The sequence below is a fragment of the Synchiropus splendidus genome, chromosome 12, assembly GCF_027744825.2.
Source record: "Synchiropus splendidus isolate RoL2022-P1 chromosome 12, RoL_Sspl_1.0, whole genome shotgun sequence".
NCBI lineage: Eukaryota > Metazoa > Chordata > Actinopteri > Syngnathiformes > Callionymidae > Synchiropus > Synchiropus splendidus.
Window position 1 is genome coordinate 2114917 of NC_071345.1, and position 17452 is coordinate 2132368.

The 17452-nt window shown below is 47.6% G+C and overlaps 2 protein-coding genes and 1 long non-coding RNA gene across 6 annotated transcripts in view; all 3 read left to right on the forward strand.

The window, feature by feature from the left end:
• LOC128768790 (protein Z-dependent protease inhibitor-like) overlaps nucleotides 1-2323 on the forward strand; it is a 5752-nt gene extending 3429 nt beyond the window's left edge. Inside the window, exons 5-6 of one of the 2 annotated variants that reach the window (XM_053881962.1) lie at nucleotides 288-408; nucleotides 472-2321. In XM_053881962.1, coding sequence (XP_053737937.1) covers nucleotides 288-408; nucleotides 472-651 — 301 coding nt within the window. In that variant the 3' untranslated portion in view covers nucleotides 652-2321. Of the gene's footprint in view, nucleotides 1-287 lie in introns of both variants that reach the window. The other variant, XM_053881961.1, reaches the window with a different exon arrangement.
• Nucleotides 2324-3196: 873 nt separating this feature from the next.
• Nucleotides 3197-3992, forward strand: LOC128768822 (uncharacterized). The gene is made up of 3 exons (XR_008416285.1): nucleotides 3197-3248; nucleotides 3281-3304; nucleotides 3393-3992. It is a non-coding gene; the product is annotated as an uncharacterized LOC128768822 (long non-coding RNA).
• Nucleotides 3993-10413: 6421 nt separating this feature from the next.
• sipa1l1 (signal-induced proliferation-associated 1 like 1) overlaps nucleotides 10414-17452 on the forward strand; it is a 54050-nt gene continuing 47011 nt past the window's right edge. For all 3 annotated transcript variants that reach the window (XM_053881850.1, XM_053881851.1, XM_053881855.1), the window contains exon 1: nucleotides 10414-10593. The gene's annotated coding sequence lies outside the window, so the exon portion shown is untranslated. The remainder of the gene's footprint in view (nucleotides 10594-17452) is intronic.

Sequence of the window (17452 nt, forward strand, 5' to 3'; positions counted from 1 at the left end):
TTCCTCCTCTCCCTCCCTCCATCTCTTCCTCCTGATCCTCCTCCTTTCAATCTCTTCCTCTCTCCTCCTCCTCTTCCTCCTCCTCTCCCTCCCTCCATCTCTTCCTCCTGATCCTCCTCCTCTCCATCTCTTCCTCCTGATCCTCCTCCTCTCCATCTCTTCCTCCTGATCCTCCTCCTTCCTCCTCTTCCTCTCCATCTCCATCTCTTCCTCCTTCGTCCTCCTCATCCTCCTCGCCATCTCTCCATCACTCCCTCCCTGAAATCATCTCTCTATATTGGAAACAGGAAACTGGAAGTCCAGCTTCCTCGCTTCTTGCTCCAGCAATCGTTCTTCTTGCGTGACGTTCTGAAAACGCTCGGAGTGACTCGGCTCTTCCCTGAAGACGAGGGGACGAAGGCTGCGCAGGTGAGTCTGGCTCCGTCCCTGAGTGTCAGGAGTGTGGCTCATGCCTGTGGCACTTACCTGCAGGTGGTGTCGAAGGCAGTGCTGTGCGTCGACGAACGCAGTGACGCGGCGCCGGCCGCTGCCGCCTTCCAAACGCCGCCTCCTCGTCTGACGGTCAACAGACCCTTTGTTTTCACTGTGTATGATCAGAGCACGGGTGGAGTTCTGCTGATCGGCCGTGTCATTGATCCAACACGACAGTAACACCGAGGCGAGGAGCGTCATCTCTTACTATGCTACGCTGTCTCACTTCTCCGTCAATTCCTATCATGTCATGTGACCCATTTGATGGAGGCAATCGCCTTTGATGTGCATATTCACAGCTGTGTTTGGTGCTTGCCTCACTTCTGACCCATGCTGTGACACGTCTCCTGCTCCTGTTCTTAGAATGTTATTAAACTCCATGGAATGGATTCAAATACCAAAGTCAAATATTTGTGATTTTTTTATTTTGACGACGACAGGGCCGCGACTCAAAATGCCAAATAATTGCATTTTTTCAAAACTCAAAAAATGACTTTTTTTAATGTCCAAAATTTGAAAATTCAACACAAATTACTTTTACATAACATAATTCACTGAAATGTGTTTCTTTTGTTAATATTTCATAGATAGTTAAAAACACATTAATCACCCAAAACAATATATAAATATCATTTTGTTTCGTTTCTTTGTTTTAAAATTCATAAAGAAATACACTGTTCCCTTCTTTTCTATCAATAAAAATTAAGTTTAACATAACTACCCACAATATCTATGAATTTGTTTCCCTCTTTGAAATGAAACCAAAGGTTGACAGGGCCTCTGAACAAACTTCTTCCTCTATTCCTACGTTATTAATCTATAATAATATGTATAATGTTACTCATAATCAGAGCATTTCTAACAATTATTTGACCCTTTATGTTTAGTTTCCGAGTTTTCCAGTTATTCAGTACTTTCACCAATTGATTCCTCATTTTGAACTTCCCTGGCCAATTCTTTGTTCCTTCCCAAATGTATCCCCAGTATCTTCCGGTGATCCCTCTTGACCTCGAGCCCTGAACCCCCGAGATCTTCTTCCATTTCCCCTAACACCATTGTTACAGATTTCTTCGCATGTAGTTCTGCTCCTCTTCTATTGATCAAACTCTTTCAAAACTCCTTTTACACTAAATTCTCTACAGCTATTGTAATGTCATCCGCATATGGGCTTATCTTAAATTCCGTCGTAGCTCCTTCTATTTCAGTACTTTTCCTGACGGCTACAGCCAGCGGTTCCACAGACGTGGCGCACAGCATCGCCGATAGGGGGCAGTCTTGTCGAACAGACCTCTCGATCTTCAATGTCCCTGTCGGGATGCCGCTCTGCAGCTCCATACAACAATCTAATGCACTGGGTGAACTTCACACCAAGGCCCATTTTCCCAGTACTGCGAGTAAAAAGTTGTGATAAACTCTGTCAAAGGTTTTAATCAGATCTAAATTTAGTTCGAACCTTTGCCTCTTTCTGTTCAGCCTGTTCAGGTTGACTACTAATCTGATGTTCCCGACTGCATCTCCAACGTCCCTCCCTGGTGTCCCGTATGATGCCCTGTCACATCGCCTATACATTTTTATTGGGGTTTTTTTCTGTTTATCTGAAGTTTTGTAAGTATTTTGTAATCTGTATTCACACATGTAATCGGTCTGTAGTTTTCTATCACACTTCTGTCCCTCTTTTTATGAATTAAAGGAGTGGAGGAGTGGAATTGTGGAGCTGTGAAGGAGTGGAGATGTGGAGGAGTGGAGTTGAGGTGGAGTGGAGGTGCAAAGGTCTGGAGATGTGGAGGTGTGGTTGCATGGAGGTGTGGAGTAGTGGAGGTGTTGAGGTGTGGTTGCATGGAGGTGTGGAGGAGTGGAGGAGTGGAGAGTGGAGGTGCAGAGGTCTGGAGGAGTGGAGGTGTTGAGGTGTGGTTGCATGGAGGTGTGGAGGAGTGGAGGTGTGGAGGAGTGGAGGTGTTGAGGTGTGGTTGCATGGAGGTGTGGAGGTGTGGAGGAGTGGAGGAGTGGAGGTGCAAAGGTCTGGAGATGTGGAGGTGTGGTTGCATGGAGGTGTGGAGGTGTGGAGGAGTGGAGGTGTTGAGGTGTGGTTGCATGGAGGTGTGGAGGAGTGGAGGAGTGGAGGTGCAAAGGTCTGGAGATGTGGAGGTGTGGTTGCATGGAGGTGTGGAGGTGTGGAGTAGTGGAGGTGTTGAGGTGTGGTTGCATGGAGGTGTGGAGGAGTGGAGGAGTGGAGGTGCAGAGGTCTGGAGATGTGGAGGTGTTGAGGTGTGGTTGCATGGAGGTGTGGAGGAGTGGAGGTGTGGAGGAGTGGAGGTGTGGAGGAGTGGAGGTGTTGAGGTGTGGTTGCATGGAGGTGTGGAGGAGTGGAGGTGTGGAGGAGTGGAGGTGTTGAGGTGTGGTTGCATGGAGGTGTGGAGGTGTGGAGGAGTGGAGGAGTGGAGGTGCAAAGGTCTGGAGATGTGGAGGTGTGGTTGCATGGAGGTGTGGAGGAGTGGAGGTGTGGAGGAGTGGAGGTGTTGAGGTGTGGTTGCATGGAGGTGTGGAGGAGTGGAGGAGTGGAGGTGCAGAGGTCTGGAGATGTGGAGGTGTTGAGGTGTGGTTGCATGGAGGTGTGGAGGAGTGGAGGTGTGGAGGAGTGGAGGTGTTGAGGTGTGGTTGCATGGAGGTGTGGAGGAGTGGAGGTGTGGAGGAGTGGAGGTGTTGAGGTGTGGTTGCATGGAGGTGTGGAGGTGTGGAGGAGTGGAGGAGTGGAGGTGCAAAGGTCTGGAGATGTGGAGGTGTGGTTGCATGGAGGTGTGGAGGAGTGGAGGTGTTGAGGTGTGGTTGCATGGAGGTGTGGAGGAGTGGAGGAGTGGAGGTGCAGAGGTCTGGAGATGTGGAGGTGTTGAGGTGTGGTTGCATGGAGGTGTGGAGGAGTGGAGGAGTGGAGGTGCTGCTTTTGCAGTCCTCTGACACACCACCGCCTCCACCGCTCACTGTGATAGGCAAAAGCATAGTCATGTGTTCATCTATCTACTTCATGTCATGGCGCCCCCTTGTGTCTCACCTCATGCCACAGTTTTTGTCATTGATCGATTGTAATAAATGACTTTCCCCCTTTTGCTAGCACTTAGCTTCTGTGCCTAAAACCTTTTCTCTCATTGTCAGATGTGAAAGGTGTGTGTCCTTTCATGCCTCCTCTGTAAACTGGTGCCACACTCACGGAGGGTCGCGACGGTCGTGACAACTAGTCAGCTAATAAGCCTGTGGGCAACTTTATATCGACTGTGTCAACCTGACGTAGGTGAAGGGTCACATGACCTCTCCTGGGACCTCCTGCCATCCATCTAACTGATTCTGTATTGAAAGTGTTGCAGGACGTTTGTGGTTGTACATGTTAAAATGAACTGAAGCAGCTGCGTGGTCTCTCTTTGCTTTCATCCAAGACTCTGACGCTGTAATGTTCCGCCTCACCCCTGCTGTCAGGTTGGAGCCTCACCCGCGACCCTGTCTCCTCGCTGACACCCCGCCCTCCTCCTCCTCCCCCTCTCCTCATGTTCCCTCCAGACAGTGTGTGAAGAGCATGAATGCAGGTGGCGCTGGGCTACACAGGTAGCGACCGCATGTGGCGGGAGCTGTAAACGCCAGGACGTCCCCGCCCACACTCTTGCACCTAAACATGTCATTTAGAAGCTATTTTCCGCTCTCGGCCGCTGGCGTGCTGCATCCAGGGTTCCGCTCTGGATGTCGGGCATTTGGAGCTGCAGGATGGAGACGCTGAAGCTCCAAAGTTGCTTCTTGGTCACATGTGAGTTATTTATCCATTCTTCATCATTCAGGCGCTCCGGTTTCCTCCCTCAGTCCAAAAACCCTGTGAGGGTAACTGATGACTTTAACCCGTCTGCGTGTGCCAGTGGTGCCTGTGATGGGCCGGAGAACTGTCCAGGGTGTCCCAACCTCTTAGCCAAGTAGCTTGGACAGACTCCACCCCGCGACCTCACTAAAGGGGGTCAAGCATTAACACAGAAAAATATCAGCCACAGAAAAACTGCAGACATTCTTTCATTTCAACCAAATCGCTTCAGATTAAACACTCAATGCTCAGGTCAAAATGAATAATTAGAATACAGTCATTACAATAATATGAAGAAGAAAAAGCATTCTAAAAAGCCTCAATCATAATTTTACTGATTAATTTATTCCTTATTGTTATCATTTTGGATGTAGAACTGTTTCATTGATGTAATAAAACATTTGGAATTCAAAGACAAATGGAGAATTTGATTTTACAAATGACACTAGCTTACATTTCTCCAAAAAAAAAGACAAACTCGGACAATTCAAATTGTTCAGATGAATGTGAAACAAATGACAAGGTACAAAGCAATGTATGAAATAAATAGACATTTTGTAGAGCATTTATTTTTGAGATCCATGAGTGGCCTTGAATGAGCAGACCAACGACTTCCTACTGAAAAGGTTTTACTGAAAATGGAACTCACATCAATAATAGATCAAAAATGAATAAATCCAATTGATGATGACAAAAACATGTTGTTTTATGATCTAAACACATGTTGTAGCCTACAGATAAATAATTTAGACGATTGTGATTTGCTGGTTATTTGCTATTAATGAGAGGAGAAAGTATAGTGAGACATAAATATAACATGACAGCAGCAACAGTCCAGGAAACTGAGGGGTCATGGATTTACACTGTAGCCATTAGCTCAGTTGTTAGTCGCCCTTATGCTCCACCATAGACAATGAGATGCCACCTTCAAGCAAAACACACCATGGACGTCAAAGCCTGCTTATAAAAGAGTGAAGCGCTTCTTTCTTCTCTGCATCGGCTCATCGCTTGTTAGCAATGTTCATCTGCCTCCTTCTCCTCAATCGCATTACAGAGTCCTCCAGCGACTGAAGAGCCATTTTCTGCTGCACGACGAATCCCTCTCCCTTTCAACGCCTGCCATCTTCAGAGGACCTTGGCGGCCGCCCGGGCTGATGCGGGTGGCGCTGCTGGTGCACGCTGCCTGCTCGTGCCACGAGATATTTATTGTGTCAGTGACTTTGGTATCAGAGTGGAGCCTCAGTGCAGATGGACCGGTGGAGGACAGAGATGCCAGTGAGTCGTGGCGAGTTTAGTCTAGTGAGGCCTGAGCCAGGAGGCACCCAAGACTGGAGGGCCCTGAGACTAGTAGGTCCTGAGACTCATGGGTCTTCATGCTGGCAGCTCCCAAGGCAAGAGGATCCTGACTGTTGTCCTGACTATGGAGGGTTCTGAACCTGTAGGGTCCAGAGACTAGAGGGTCTTGACCCAGAAGATCTTGATGTTGGACGCTCCTGACAATGGAGTCTCCTGACTTTGGAGGGTCCTGAGACTAGAATGTCTTGACCTTGGTGGGTCCTAACTCCAGAAAGGTCCTGAAACTAGTAGGTCCTGAGACTCGTGGGTCTCCATGCTGGCCACTCCCAAGACAAGAAGATCCTGACTGTTGTCCTGACTATGGAGGGTTGTGGTCCTGTTGGGTTCAGAGACTAGAGGATCTTGACCAAGAGGATCTTGATGTTGGAAAGTCCTGGCTACGGAGGGTCCTGACTCTGGAACGTCTTGAGAGCAGAGGGTCTTGACTGTTGAATGTCCTGAAACTAGAGGATCTTTATGCTAAGAGGTACCAAGACTAGTGGACCCTGAATCTTGCGGCTGCTGAATCGGGTGGTTCCTGACTCTAGAGGGTTCTGAGACTAGATGGTCTTGAGTATTGAGGGTCCTGACTCTGGAAGGTCCACAGACAGGAGGGATTTGTCTCAACCGTGTCACACATCGAAACAGTTCCCCTCCTCCTTCACACGTGTTCTGTGGGACGTTTTGATACGCATGTGTGGATATTTATGTTCCAGCGCCCGTGAACACGTTGTTCTGGGTCCAAGTCACTTGTTGTTCTGCAGGGTTCTGTGATGTCATCCTCCCACCTCTCCTCTGTGACTCACATCTCCAGCTCCCCTCCTGCTGCGGCTGCACACAATAGATGATATTTTCAACCTGACTTCCGTCTGTTTCGCTCCATTTTCAAAGGCGCCATGAAATCTGGACGTGTGCAAGTCTGCAGAGGCAACAAGCAGCGTGGAGGAGATGTTATTCAAATACTCCATCGCTTCGGTGCGATGTTTTTGGAGGTGATAAAACAGGAGCCACAGAAAGACTGAGAGCAGGAGACGCAAAGTAGTGAATTGAAAAAAACAGCACGTTTGCAAGAGAGACCGTGGCTCCGAGTCTCATGAGACTTGTCTCTCATGGACCTCTAGCGTGTCATGTCTCCTGAGTCTCATGTCTCTGCAGCGTCTCACCTCATTAGTGCTTCGATCGTCTCAGTTGTGTCTTCATTCTTATGTCTCCTCAGACTCAAGTCCCTGGTGTCTCTACAGTTCCTACTCTCATTAGTCTCAACTCTCTTGTCTCGTCTCTCTCCAGTCTCACGTCTTCAGATCTCAGGCCCCTTGAATTGCTGGCCTTTGCCTCTCCTCACTCCAGAGTCTGGATCTTCAAGACTTGTGTCTGAGAAGTTTACAGCATCTCAAAACTCCTTTAAGTGTCACGTCTCATCTGTCCCCAGCCTCCTGTGGTCACTTGACCCTCCATGTAAAATGGAGGTGACAGAAGTGACTACACTGACCTTCGAGTGTGTCTCCTGAGCGCCCTCTTCCGGGCCACGACAACACTGCATGCCTTGTTGCCAAGATCTAATTAGTTCCACGCCAACGTCGAGCTCCACCTGTTTATTTTCGCTGACATAAACAAACATGACGGGTCTGGAGACGGACAGCTCCATGTTTGTTTGGACCCCACTCCCTACAGACCACCTGATACTTTGTTTAGACCACGTCTGATTCCACTTCCCTCTTCCAGGACTTCACATCCTCATCGACATCTGCTGGTCCCACAGTCAGGTGCTGGCGCATCAGTGACCCCGAAGAGCGCGTCGCTTCTCTTCCTGTCAGTCTCCATTAGCGCGGCTCGGCCGCTCCAGTGCGTCATCTGAAAGGGGCCCATTCTTCACCCTGCTTCCAGGAGCCAGCGCTCCAGGAACTCCACCAGGACCAGGACTCCCTCCTGGTGATGCTGGAGGAAACACCGCTCCACATCAGCGTAAGTGTCTGGATGACAGAGCTTCATGTTTTTCCAGTTGTTTGCATCAGAGAGAGAAAGCGATCCACACCTCCCCACACGTTTCCTTCTGTCCTTTCATTCTCCGTTCCTCTATTTACATCTTTTCTTCCAGAGCAAAAACTCATCCGTTTTCCTTTCTTTCCTTCCTCTTCATCACTTCCTTCTTCTCCTTCTTTCCCTTTTCAGTCCATTTTCATACATCCCTTCCTTTGTGACTTCCATTTTCCGTTCTTCTCTTATTTCTCTCCTCCTATGACAGTCCTCCGTTCCATTTTTCTTTCAATATAAGATCCTAGCCTGTATTCCATTTCCCATCTGTTGAATTTCTCTTCTCTTTTTAACTACACTGCCTCTTACTTCCTTCATTTTTTTTTATTTTCTGTCATCCATTTTTATCAAGACCATCCTTTACTTTCAATCTTCCATCCATTTTTCTTTCCATCCTCCATCACAGTTTTTTCTTGCCCAACACCATCATCTCATCTATGCTTACCTCTGACTCTCCCTCAGTTGCTTCCTTCCATCCTTCCAACTGACTTTCCTTTGTTCATAGATTCATGCGTTTTCTCTCAACACCACAACCGTCCTTCCCTCTATCCTTCCCCTTTTATTCCTTGTATTCTTTACCACTCATTTTAAAAGCATTACTTGTTTGTCACTCACTTCCTCCCTCAGTATTTCCTCCCATCCTTCCTTCCATCCAACCACCAGGAAGGCTGCTGAAGAAGGCCATCGAGGCACTTGAGCTCGAGCTACGTGACGTTGAGTTCCTCTGTTAATTTATGCTTTTCTTTCTGCTAAAATGAACAAAGTGATTGTTGAGACAACAACGTGACCTAAATTCCAGATGATGAATCAGTGCCGAGCTGGAATTAGAACTGTATTGTCTGTTAGGGCTATTAGCATGAAAATAAACGACTGCACTTGAACGTCGCTTGTTAGCGACCAACCGCTCTTCTGCTCCAGATCCTCCGCTGAGTGTAGAATCTTAGTTTCCGTGGTTGTCCCTCCGCACTTAATGAGTTTAAAGTGTCAATCGATCCTGAAGATTGTTCAGGGAAACTAGAGGATGAGAAAAAAAGTACGTACGGCAGAAAGGAAGATGAAAGGATGGAATGATGAGTAGTCTTATAGGATGGAGATGAAGAAGGAGGAGGAGAAGAAGAGGAGGACTGAGGGTTAAGAAAGAGAGTTTGAGTTGGTGTTCGGAGGGAGGGAAATAAGTGTAGCAAGATAAAGATGGAAGAAGGAAAGGAGACAAATCCGAGGGAGTGATGGAGAGTGATGGAGGGAAGAAGAAATGGTCTGCTCTACAAGAGAGAAATGAAGCAATGAGTAGCAAAAAGTCAAATCATAAGGAGGTTTGAGTTGTGAAGAGGAAAGGAAACAATGAATGAGTAAGATGGAAGTGCAGTACGGGACAGAACAGGAACGCTAGCAACAGTGATATGAAAAAGAAAGGAAGCGAAATCGGAGAATGGAGAAACAAGAAGGTTTGAGGCGTTGGAAGGAAGGAAAGAATGAATGTAGTACTACAGGGAAGGATACTAACATTGAAGGATAGATGAAATGAATAGTTGAAGTGGAGGACTGAACAAGAGGAAAGGAAGCACAGTGAAAGTCAACAAGGCGCTGATGTTAGTCATGAAATAAGGAGAGGGTGAATCGTGTAAGTAAAGGGATGGTAGGTGAAAGGCAAACAAAGAGGAGGGAAGGAGTTAACAAAGACAAGGGGTGAAAGAATGAATGCGGGGAGAGAAGCAAATCAGTGAGGTGGAAGGAAAAGAAAGGAACAAAGGAAGGATGAATAAAGACTGAAGAAGCAAATTTGTGATGACAAGGACGAATACTGTGAAGTGAAGTTTTGTTCATGTCGTTCCTGATGACGCTTCTTTGCTGGCTGATGGGACGTTTTTACCTCTGTGAATTCCACGGTGAGATACATTCTGGGACCAACACAATCGGAACACTGGAGCTAATCCCACGGAACAGCACCCGAGCCCACACAAACATCTGCCCGGCGACAGGGCAGGAACGGATGAGCATATTGGCTCCTGCGCTGCCTTCATTGGACTGTAATAATGGAGGACTCATTGAAGGTGAGTCCACGTCAAACCTGCTACTCAAGTGCAGTTAAAGGTGGAGAGGACGAAGGAATCGATGTATTCTCTGGTGATGTAAATGTAATAAAGTGCATGACTGAATCAGGCGGATTACATAAGTCACAAATGAATTAATGGAGAAGAGCAATTCACAAATTTGTGTTCTTTTTATTTTTCCATCGGCAAGAAAAGAAAGAAACATTAACTCTCTGAGATGAAGCTACAAGACAGCACGAGAAAACTATTACCTAAATAAAACATCTATAAATAAATTCAAAATATGTCTGAATAAAATTTAAAAGACCTTTTAAAAACAAAAAACAACAGAAATAGCATTATTCAATTAGTATTCATTCATGAAAATTATATTGATCGGCGTCTGTTTCCTCTTTGTTATGTCGATACTCACTTTTGACGACAAGCAAAGAAGTTATTGCCTCGATTTAAACCTCAAAACACCAGTTGAGAAATCAGCCCGCGTCGAGAACCTCGTTCAGTCAGTTGCCGTGGCAACGCACTCACTTCCCTCGCTCTCTCATTAGCCACGCCCCCTTCTCTTTTATCGCGAGATTACTGCATCCCGTTGCGCTTGCTGCGCCGTCGTCTCGCGAGATCTGACATCCAGTGCAGTGACCTCATCGCCGCGGCGAGGCGGAGCGAAGCGCTGCAACTTTTGGATGAACTTTTGATTTGAACAAACCGAGAGGCGGCGGCGGCAGCGGCTGCGCGGACATCAACACACGGAGGCTGGACGGTTCCCTGGACGTTTCCCACCCACCGCAGCGCTTGACTTGCAGCCCATCGTGAATGCGAGAGACGGAGCGGCGAGTTTTAATTCAGAGACCCCGGTTACGTGGATTTTCAATAAAGGTGGGTGCTCTCCGTCTGTCACTCGCGCACGGCTCCATTGGGGGGTGCTCCTATCACCTGTGTACTGGGCGTGTAAAACGGAGGGAAAGTGACATCGAACCTCCGTAGCGCGCGGTGTTTTGTTGTGCTAGCGCGATGTGTGGGAAGTGCAGCACAGAAACGCTGCTCAGATCAAGACAGTGGTGGAGTTGCCGCCGCTCTTGTGGCTTCCTGCCTCAACCATCCTGTCGCTTGTCAGTGACAAACCGGTCTTCCATTTCACGCGAAGCTGCGCTCGTGGTCCCGGGACTGTTTTCTGAATTGGACCGACTGAATGTCTCAAAACATCCAGCTGTTTGGGTTCGTCCTCATCAATCAAAATGGCCGTCAGACACTTTTAAACGCATCGGTGATTGAAGTCATTGAGTTGCTGGCTGGAGTTTTGCATATATATTGGCGAGTCCGTGCGTTTGGAAGAGGCTTTCATTGTAAGTGGACCTCCTGAAGCTGCAGTGTCTGCTGTTATTGCTGCGCTCCCCACCTGTGGAGTTTGCCCTGGGGCTGCCAGCTCCAGCCCTCCAGGGGTCACGCACGCGCACACACACACACACTGAAACACACCCCTTCCTTCTCCTGACAACCTCACACAAGCCCCTCAAAGACTTGCCTATTCACTGGAGGAATGTGGCGGCCCATCAGATGGAGCGGAGACCGAACTGATCGGTGACACCACAACTTTGATGAACCCGCCCGGCATCCAACCCCTTGAAGGCCACGGCTGATCTTCACGCTGTGCTGTGTTCACCGTATTAAGAGGGCTATTGAATGCGAGTGTGTAGGCGGCGGCACACATGCTCTGTGACACATGTAGCTGAGGTGGGAGGAAAATGAAAACAGCCGAGAGATTCTGTGGCAAAAATAATATCCCATAATTCACGGAGATGCAGAGATCAGGTAATCCCCTCTCATCTGCACTGTTTGTCGTCGCTTCAGCAGCACCGTCAGTGTCTGAGGGGGATGCTCCAACGTCTCTATGGTGACGCCGTTCCTCCACCTGCTCGTCAGTTTGCAGTCCTTCCAGCTGGTTGAGCTAAGAAATGCTCCAGGTGGCCTCCTTATTAAAGCCAGCCCCACCTCAGCAAGCCTTTTCCTGCATGAAGGAACATCAGCCGGGTTCTTCATCCCTCAGTCACGAGTGACCCTAACTGAGTTATAAAAAATAGATGGACTGGAAAATATCAGGCTTTCACCTTCAGGCTCGACCTTGGCGGTGGTCAGTCTTTATTGCCCAGTTGTGATGGGAAGAGTGTCGGACAGGAAGGCTACAGAACAATGTTATGAATGAAGGGTTTCTAAGCACAAACGGTCCAGAAGGTTTTGTGTAACGCTGGCTTCTCCCCCGAGTTGGAATGAGAAGTGAAACTTGGTGTGCAACACATTTTCCACACATTTTTTAATTCTCCGACGCTGATGCAGTCTGTGAATTTCCCAGCTGTGGGATGAATAAAGAGGCTCGAATCCAGGCGCTATCGACTCCAGGGTGCTGTTTGCACGGCGATGGAAACGACCGAATCCGTCACCGTTTTCTGTCGGGTCTACACGGCGATGGTGCTGTCGACACCTCATTGTGGCAACTTTTGAAAACGGAGGCCAGAGGGGGTACTTTCTCTGACGAATCCAGTGAAATGCGCCACAGAATTTGGCATGTCAACTAGGCATGAGTGTACATACTCAGTACTGCAGTTGAATCACTAGAGAGAACAGTATTGTCAATTTCTTTCTTCTTTTTTTTATGAACACATGTATAGACCTTTATTTGATGGACTTTTTTGCTGATTGTGTATGAGTACTGGCTATTGAATACTTGCCGATACCTAGTACCGATTCGAGTACGACGGGGCAGATGCACGGTGAATCTCTTTTACAGTAAAATACAAATAACATCCTATTGACGTCACTTTTCAACGGCTGATTTCATGTCTGTAGGACACTCGGTGCCACTGTAGTGTCGCTGATTACAAGTGGAGCGAGGTCCGCCACCGTGATGCGGATCAGGGAGTGTATTTGTCATATGAGAAAGGGCGAGTGTGGCATGAGAGCCGGCGACCACCCTCATTTGCTGGAGAGTAGACAGCCCTGTAAAAACCCGTGCTGCACTCAATCTGCGGAATATAGTGAGGGAACACTGTAGTAGGTATAGTGTGCAGTCATGAGTGAGTACTGCGAAATAGGCCAGTATCGGAGCGAGTACCAATACTGGTATCTGTGTCAGGTGATCCCTAAATCTATCATGTGTCTGAATCACTCGCAGCAGAAGCCCATACTTTCTGGTCAGTCGGTCCTGTCCTGTCTGGCGGCCCATGCAAAGTGGCACCAGATGCAAAGTTTCTCCCATCCAGTTGTTTTCATTGGTGCCATCACCGTGCAACTGTAGCCCAAGTTCATCCCCTGTTTTGATCTGTAGCACCATCAGTTAGTGGAGAATGTGCCTTTGGTGGGAAATGTAGCGCCGGTTTCTGTCCCACAACTTCGATAAACAAAGAATGCCTGATAACTTCACAAACAAAGATTAGCTTTCTACTTAAAGTGGATTTCATATGTTGCTTTTCTGTTGTCGGAGGTAAACCTTCAACACAAGTTCGTATTTGTATTCGCGAAAAACTCGTGTCAAACTCAAGCCCCCGGGGAAGAGTTTTAAATACTGAATTCAAAACCGATACCACAAACCCACAAAGACCAGCCTTCCAGTTCTGCCCTGCGACAGGCTACTTGGTGGAGATAATAAATGTCATGAGCTCCTCTGGAAAACTCAGAAGAATTGACACAGGTAAGAAAGAAGCTGAAATTAGCCGTCCGTAGTTAGACGGTACTCTGATATCAGATGTCCGTTTATACCTCTTTTTCCAATCAGAGTGACATTTACAGACTGTTCAATAAACCAGAAGTTTTGTTTGACTTGGAAATTGGGGCCCCTTGTGTGATTGAGCCTGACAGATTTTGGATAGTTTTTCTGATCTAACATAAACATTTGAAGGCTTCAACAGTTGAAGTCTCTTGGACTTGGTTTTGGAGCTTTTTGGACATGACTAGCTCTAAAAGAGGCCATTTTTAAGGATGTTTGACTTTACTGTGTGGCCGTCCATCAGATCCTCTTTGAGATCTAATCCTCCCAGTGTGTCCTGGATCTGCACCAGGGCCACCTCTCAGTCTATCGTTTGACATCCAGAGAACATCATGACAAGGTGAATGAGTGACCTTTTCTGGCTTCTCTTGGACTCTGCTTCGAGTCTCTCCCAGATGACAGAGCTCACCTTTTGCGGCATGTGGCGTCAGGAGTGGGCTGGTGTGCATCGGGGAGGTGTAGTTATTGAATCCAGTAGGTGTCAGCACCTGTTGAACATGGTGATATATGCATATCTGTTTTGTATATAGTCAAAAACTTTCCAAACTCAGCTTATTTATTCCACACCACGGATGTAAATAGCCACTTGCTCTGACAGCCTGCTGTTGCCGCGGTGACATCCAAAACTTCACTGACATCACGGTTCACTTATTCCCTCAACACCTGAGTGGTTTAAATAAAGTCTGACAGCCTCAGTCCAAGCCTTGAGGGAGAAGACATGAAGTGGTGAACACATTAAGTCTTGTGAGTCTCTGCGTCTTGGTCTTTTATGTCGGGAACAGTGGATCTTCTGCTGATCAACTGCAAGATGAATAAATCATAGCAGCTCTTCTCCACACTGCACCGCCTGCTGTTGCTACTTCGTGGCACTCCACCTCCCACCATTTACTCCTCTTTCCTCCTCCCTTCAGACATCTCCTGTCCTCATCTTGCTTCCTTCCTGTAGAGGCTACGCTGACAATCTGTGCTTCTCTCTCTGCTTTATCTTTGGAGCCCTGACTGCTCTTAAAAGGAGAAGCTATACAGGTTCAGGATGTTTCAGAGTGACTGATCCAAATGCAACATTTCTGATGAGAAACTGTGTAAATACATTTGTTGGGAACCGTAGCTCTTCTGTTCATCCCCAGAGCAGTTCGCTGCATGGCAGTGGGGGGTAGGGGGAGCCATCTTGGTGCCAAAAAAATCGCCAAAATACTCCTCCGACCGAGTTAGTTTTGTAAGCGACTGTTCAAAGTTTGGAACTTATCTGCGCTTTCCTCCTCTCATCAGTCACAGTGCCTCCATGCTGCGAGTGTGGTGGCTCGCGAGATGTGGATAACCAACAGGTCACGCCGGTAAACAAACATGGCACCGGCTAGGCTGCAAAAGAGATAACAATCGGCCTTTGTGAATCGTGATCGTTCTTTCTGATTTAGTGCGCCACCTATACGATGATAGTCTCTCATAGTCTAGCATCTTGGTTGTTGTTGTTTTTTGTTAGCCGCGATTGAAGTTTACGATTTAACGTGTCACACGGTGCGCTTGAAGACTCTCCGTGTTGGTTGCACGCCTCACTCGTGCCATGCTTCATCATGGCAAGTGTTTTCCCAACCACGTTAACGTTGGAATCCCCAGCTGCCCCCATAAGCCTTTTTTGTTTGGATGGCATTGAAGGTAGAACTGTAGAACGAGACCAAACCGAAGACAGAACAGACTGGTAGCGTGTCCCAGGGAGAGCATTTCACTTTGCGATGTATTTAGCGTGTGTCTCTGTGACTGACAGATCAGTTTGGTCTCACTCACTTTCTGGCTCACTTTGTCTCTGGTCTTGACGTGATCTTGACTTCAACTCTGTTACGTAGCATTTAAGTCATGGTGCTGACACGATCAGGTCGTTGGGGCAGCAGTGGATGGAAAGAGGCCCAGACATCACTCTTACCAGAAACCCCCCGAGGCTCCCGGGTCCCAACTCTCTTGATGTTCTCTGCCAGAAGAGCTTCCCACCCTCTCCTTAAGAATCCCGAGAGCAAGCAGTCACCACCTAAGGAGCACACATCTACTCGATCATTGGAGAGCTGTGCCTTCAGGCCCGGATGTCAATTGTTCTTATCCAGATCAAACCCCAGATCTAAGCTCTCATTCATCCAGGTCTTTGTACTTTGGAGCGGGGCACATTCTTCTCCTGATTCAAACCATTACATGAGAGAAGAGTCGCACTCATTTATGCTGTGGATACTACATGGATTCACTTTGTACGGCGACACATTTAAAGTGTGGGAAGGCACAATTTGCACGTATCAAACTGCCTCGTTTCTCTCTCTGATGTGTGAAGATGCATATTTGTTGTGCTCGAACGAAATGTGTTTCCGGACTTTAAAGACACTCTGAATGAGTTTAATGTCCGGTTTCTTTCAAAAGCACGACTTCAGACTTGAGTTTCATTTTTTGTTTCTGGCAGACAAACTGCTGCCTAATGAGAGACGGACCAGTGGATTGCGGCCCATTCAGGAGAGGGGGATTACACAACGCATTGCTCTTGTTTCAGTTGCGCAGGATGAGTCGAATAAAAAAGCCATAAAAGGGCGCTCTAATGAGTCGGCGGGCTAATCCACGCTGGAGTACGCAGAAGAACAAGCAGATGGAGATATCATGAGAACAATGCTGAAGCGCGTCCAGCCAGGATTTGGGAAGCTGCTTTGAGCGCTGTCCAGTGTTGACTAGTACAACCAGATTACTCCCATGGTCGGATGGAAATCCCTTCTGTTGTGTCGGGGAGAAAGTGCCTGCTGGACGGCACCGAGCCTCCACTGTAATCCAGATAATGCCGCTAGATTACCGCTAATGACTTCTTAATAGCTGTTCTGAATACTTGTGAGAAGTAAATCAAATCAGTGCACGGGTGATGGTGTTGCAAGTAGCTTGTGGTGGTGTGATAAGTAGGAGTGGGCCACGTGGACCATCAGTTTCACAGGAGGGGGGCGGGGTGCAGCAAATAAGATGAACTGGGTTTTAATAAATAGACTCATTGTGAAAAGACCTTTCTAGAAATGGATGTATGGATGTACAGTGGTACCTGGGTTCTCGACCACAATCCGTTCCAGATGGCCGGTCAAGAAGCGATTTGTTCGCAATCTGAATCGATTTTTCCCATTGGAAATAGCAATAGTGCGTTCCAAGCCTTAAAATAGTCTTTTGTAGGAGTGACTGTAGCGTGTCTGCTGCAGGTGCGCTGTTCCTCTATGTGTGTGGCCGCTGCATGTGGGAGGGGTTGCCGAGTGAGTGACGTTTCTCCAGAAGTGAAGAGGTGCCCGGTGCGTGTCCAGCTCTGAATGTGCGCTTCTGTGCAGTTTGGCTGTGACAAAGTCATAAACCAAGTCACGCTCTGTCCCAGACTGGCCTCATCCCTGTCCCAGCTCCAGCCCACAACAGGACATCAAACCCTGGAGTGAGCGCTCAGCTGCTCTGTTGAGAAGCTGAAATGGAAAGGTTTTCTGTTGTCATGTGCCGAGTCTAGGAGGTGTAGCACATGGCAAATGGCTGCCCCTATTTCCAGCCTCGATGCTTGACAGAATAGACAATTCAATCCAAATACAGGCAGCTCAAGGCAAGTTTATCAGTTTATTCAAAATAAAAGGCCACACTAGGCACCGATTATTAACAAAAATAGTTCAAAATGTTCAACACGCAAACTACTGCAAGCAGAAAATACTCTTGGCTTCAGCAGCAAGTGTACTAAAACATCTACGGAAGTACTCAACAACAAACTGGCACAACTCAAGGCCACCCTTTTCAGGCGTTAAATAAAACTAACTCACAATACCAGTGTGACCAAAACAGATACACAAGAGACAAAACAGATCAAAGTACATCACCAAAAATCACATCTGCCATCTGATCATCTGAGGACAGCATCCTGAACACAACGTAAGGGACCAACGCATCCGTCTTCAGCTGTTGTTCTGCATCCGAGCCAGAAAGACGAGGGGGGTAACAACAACG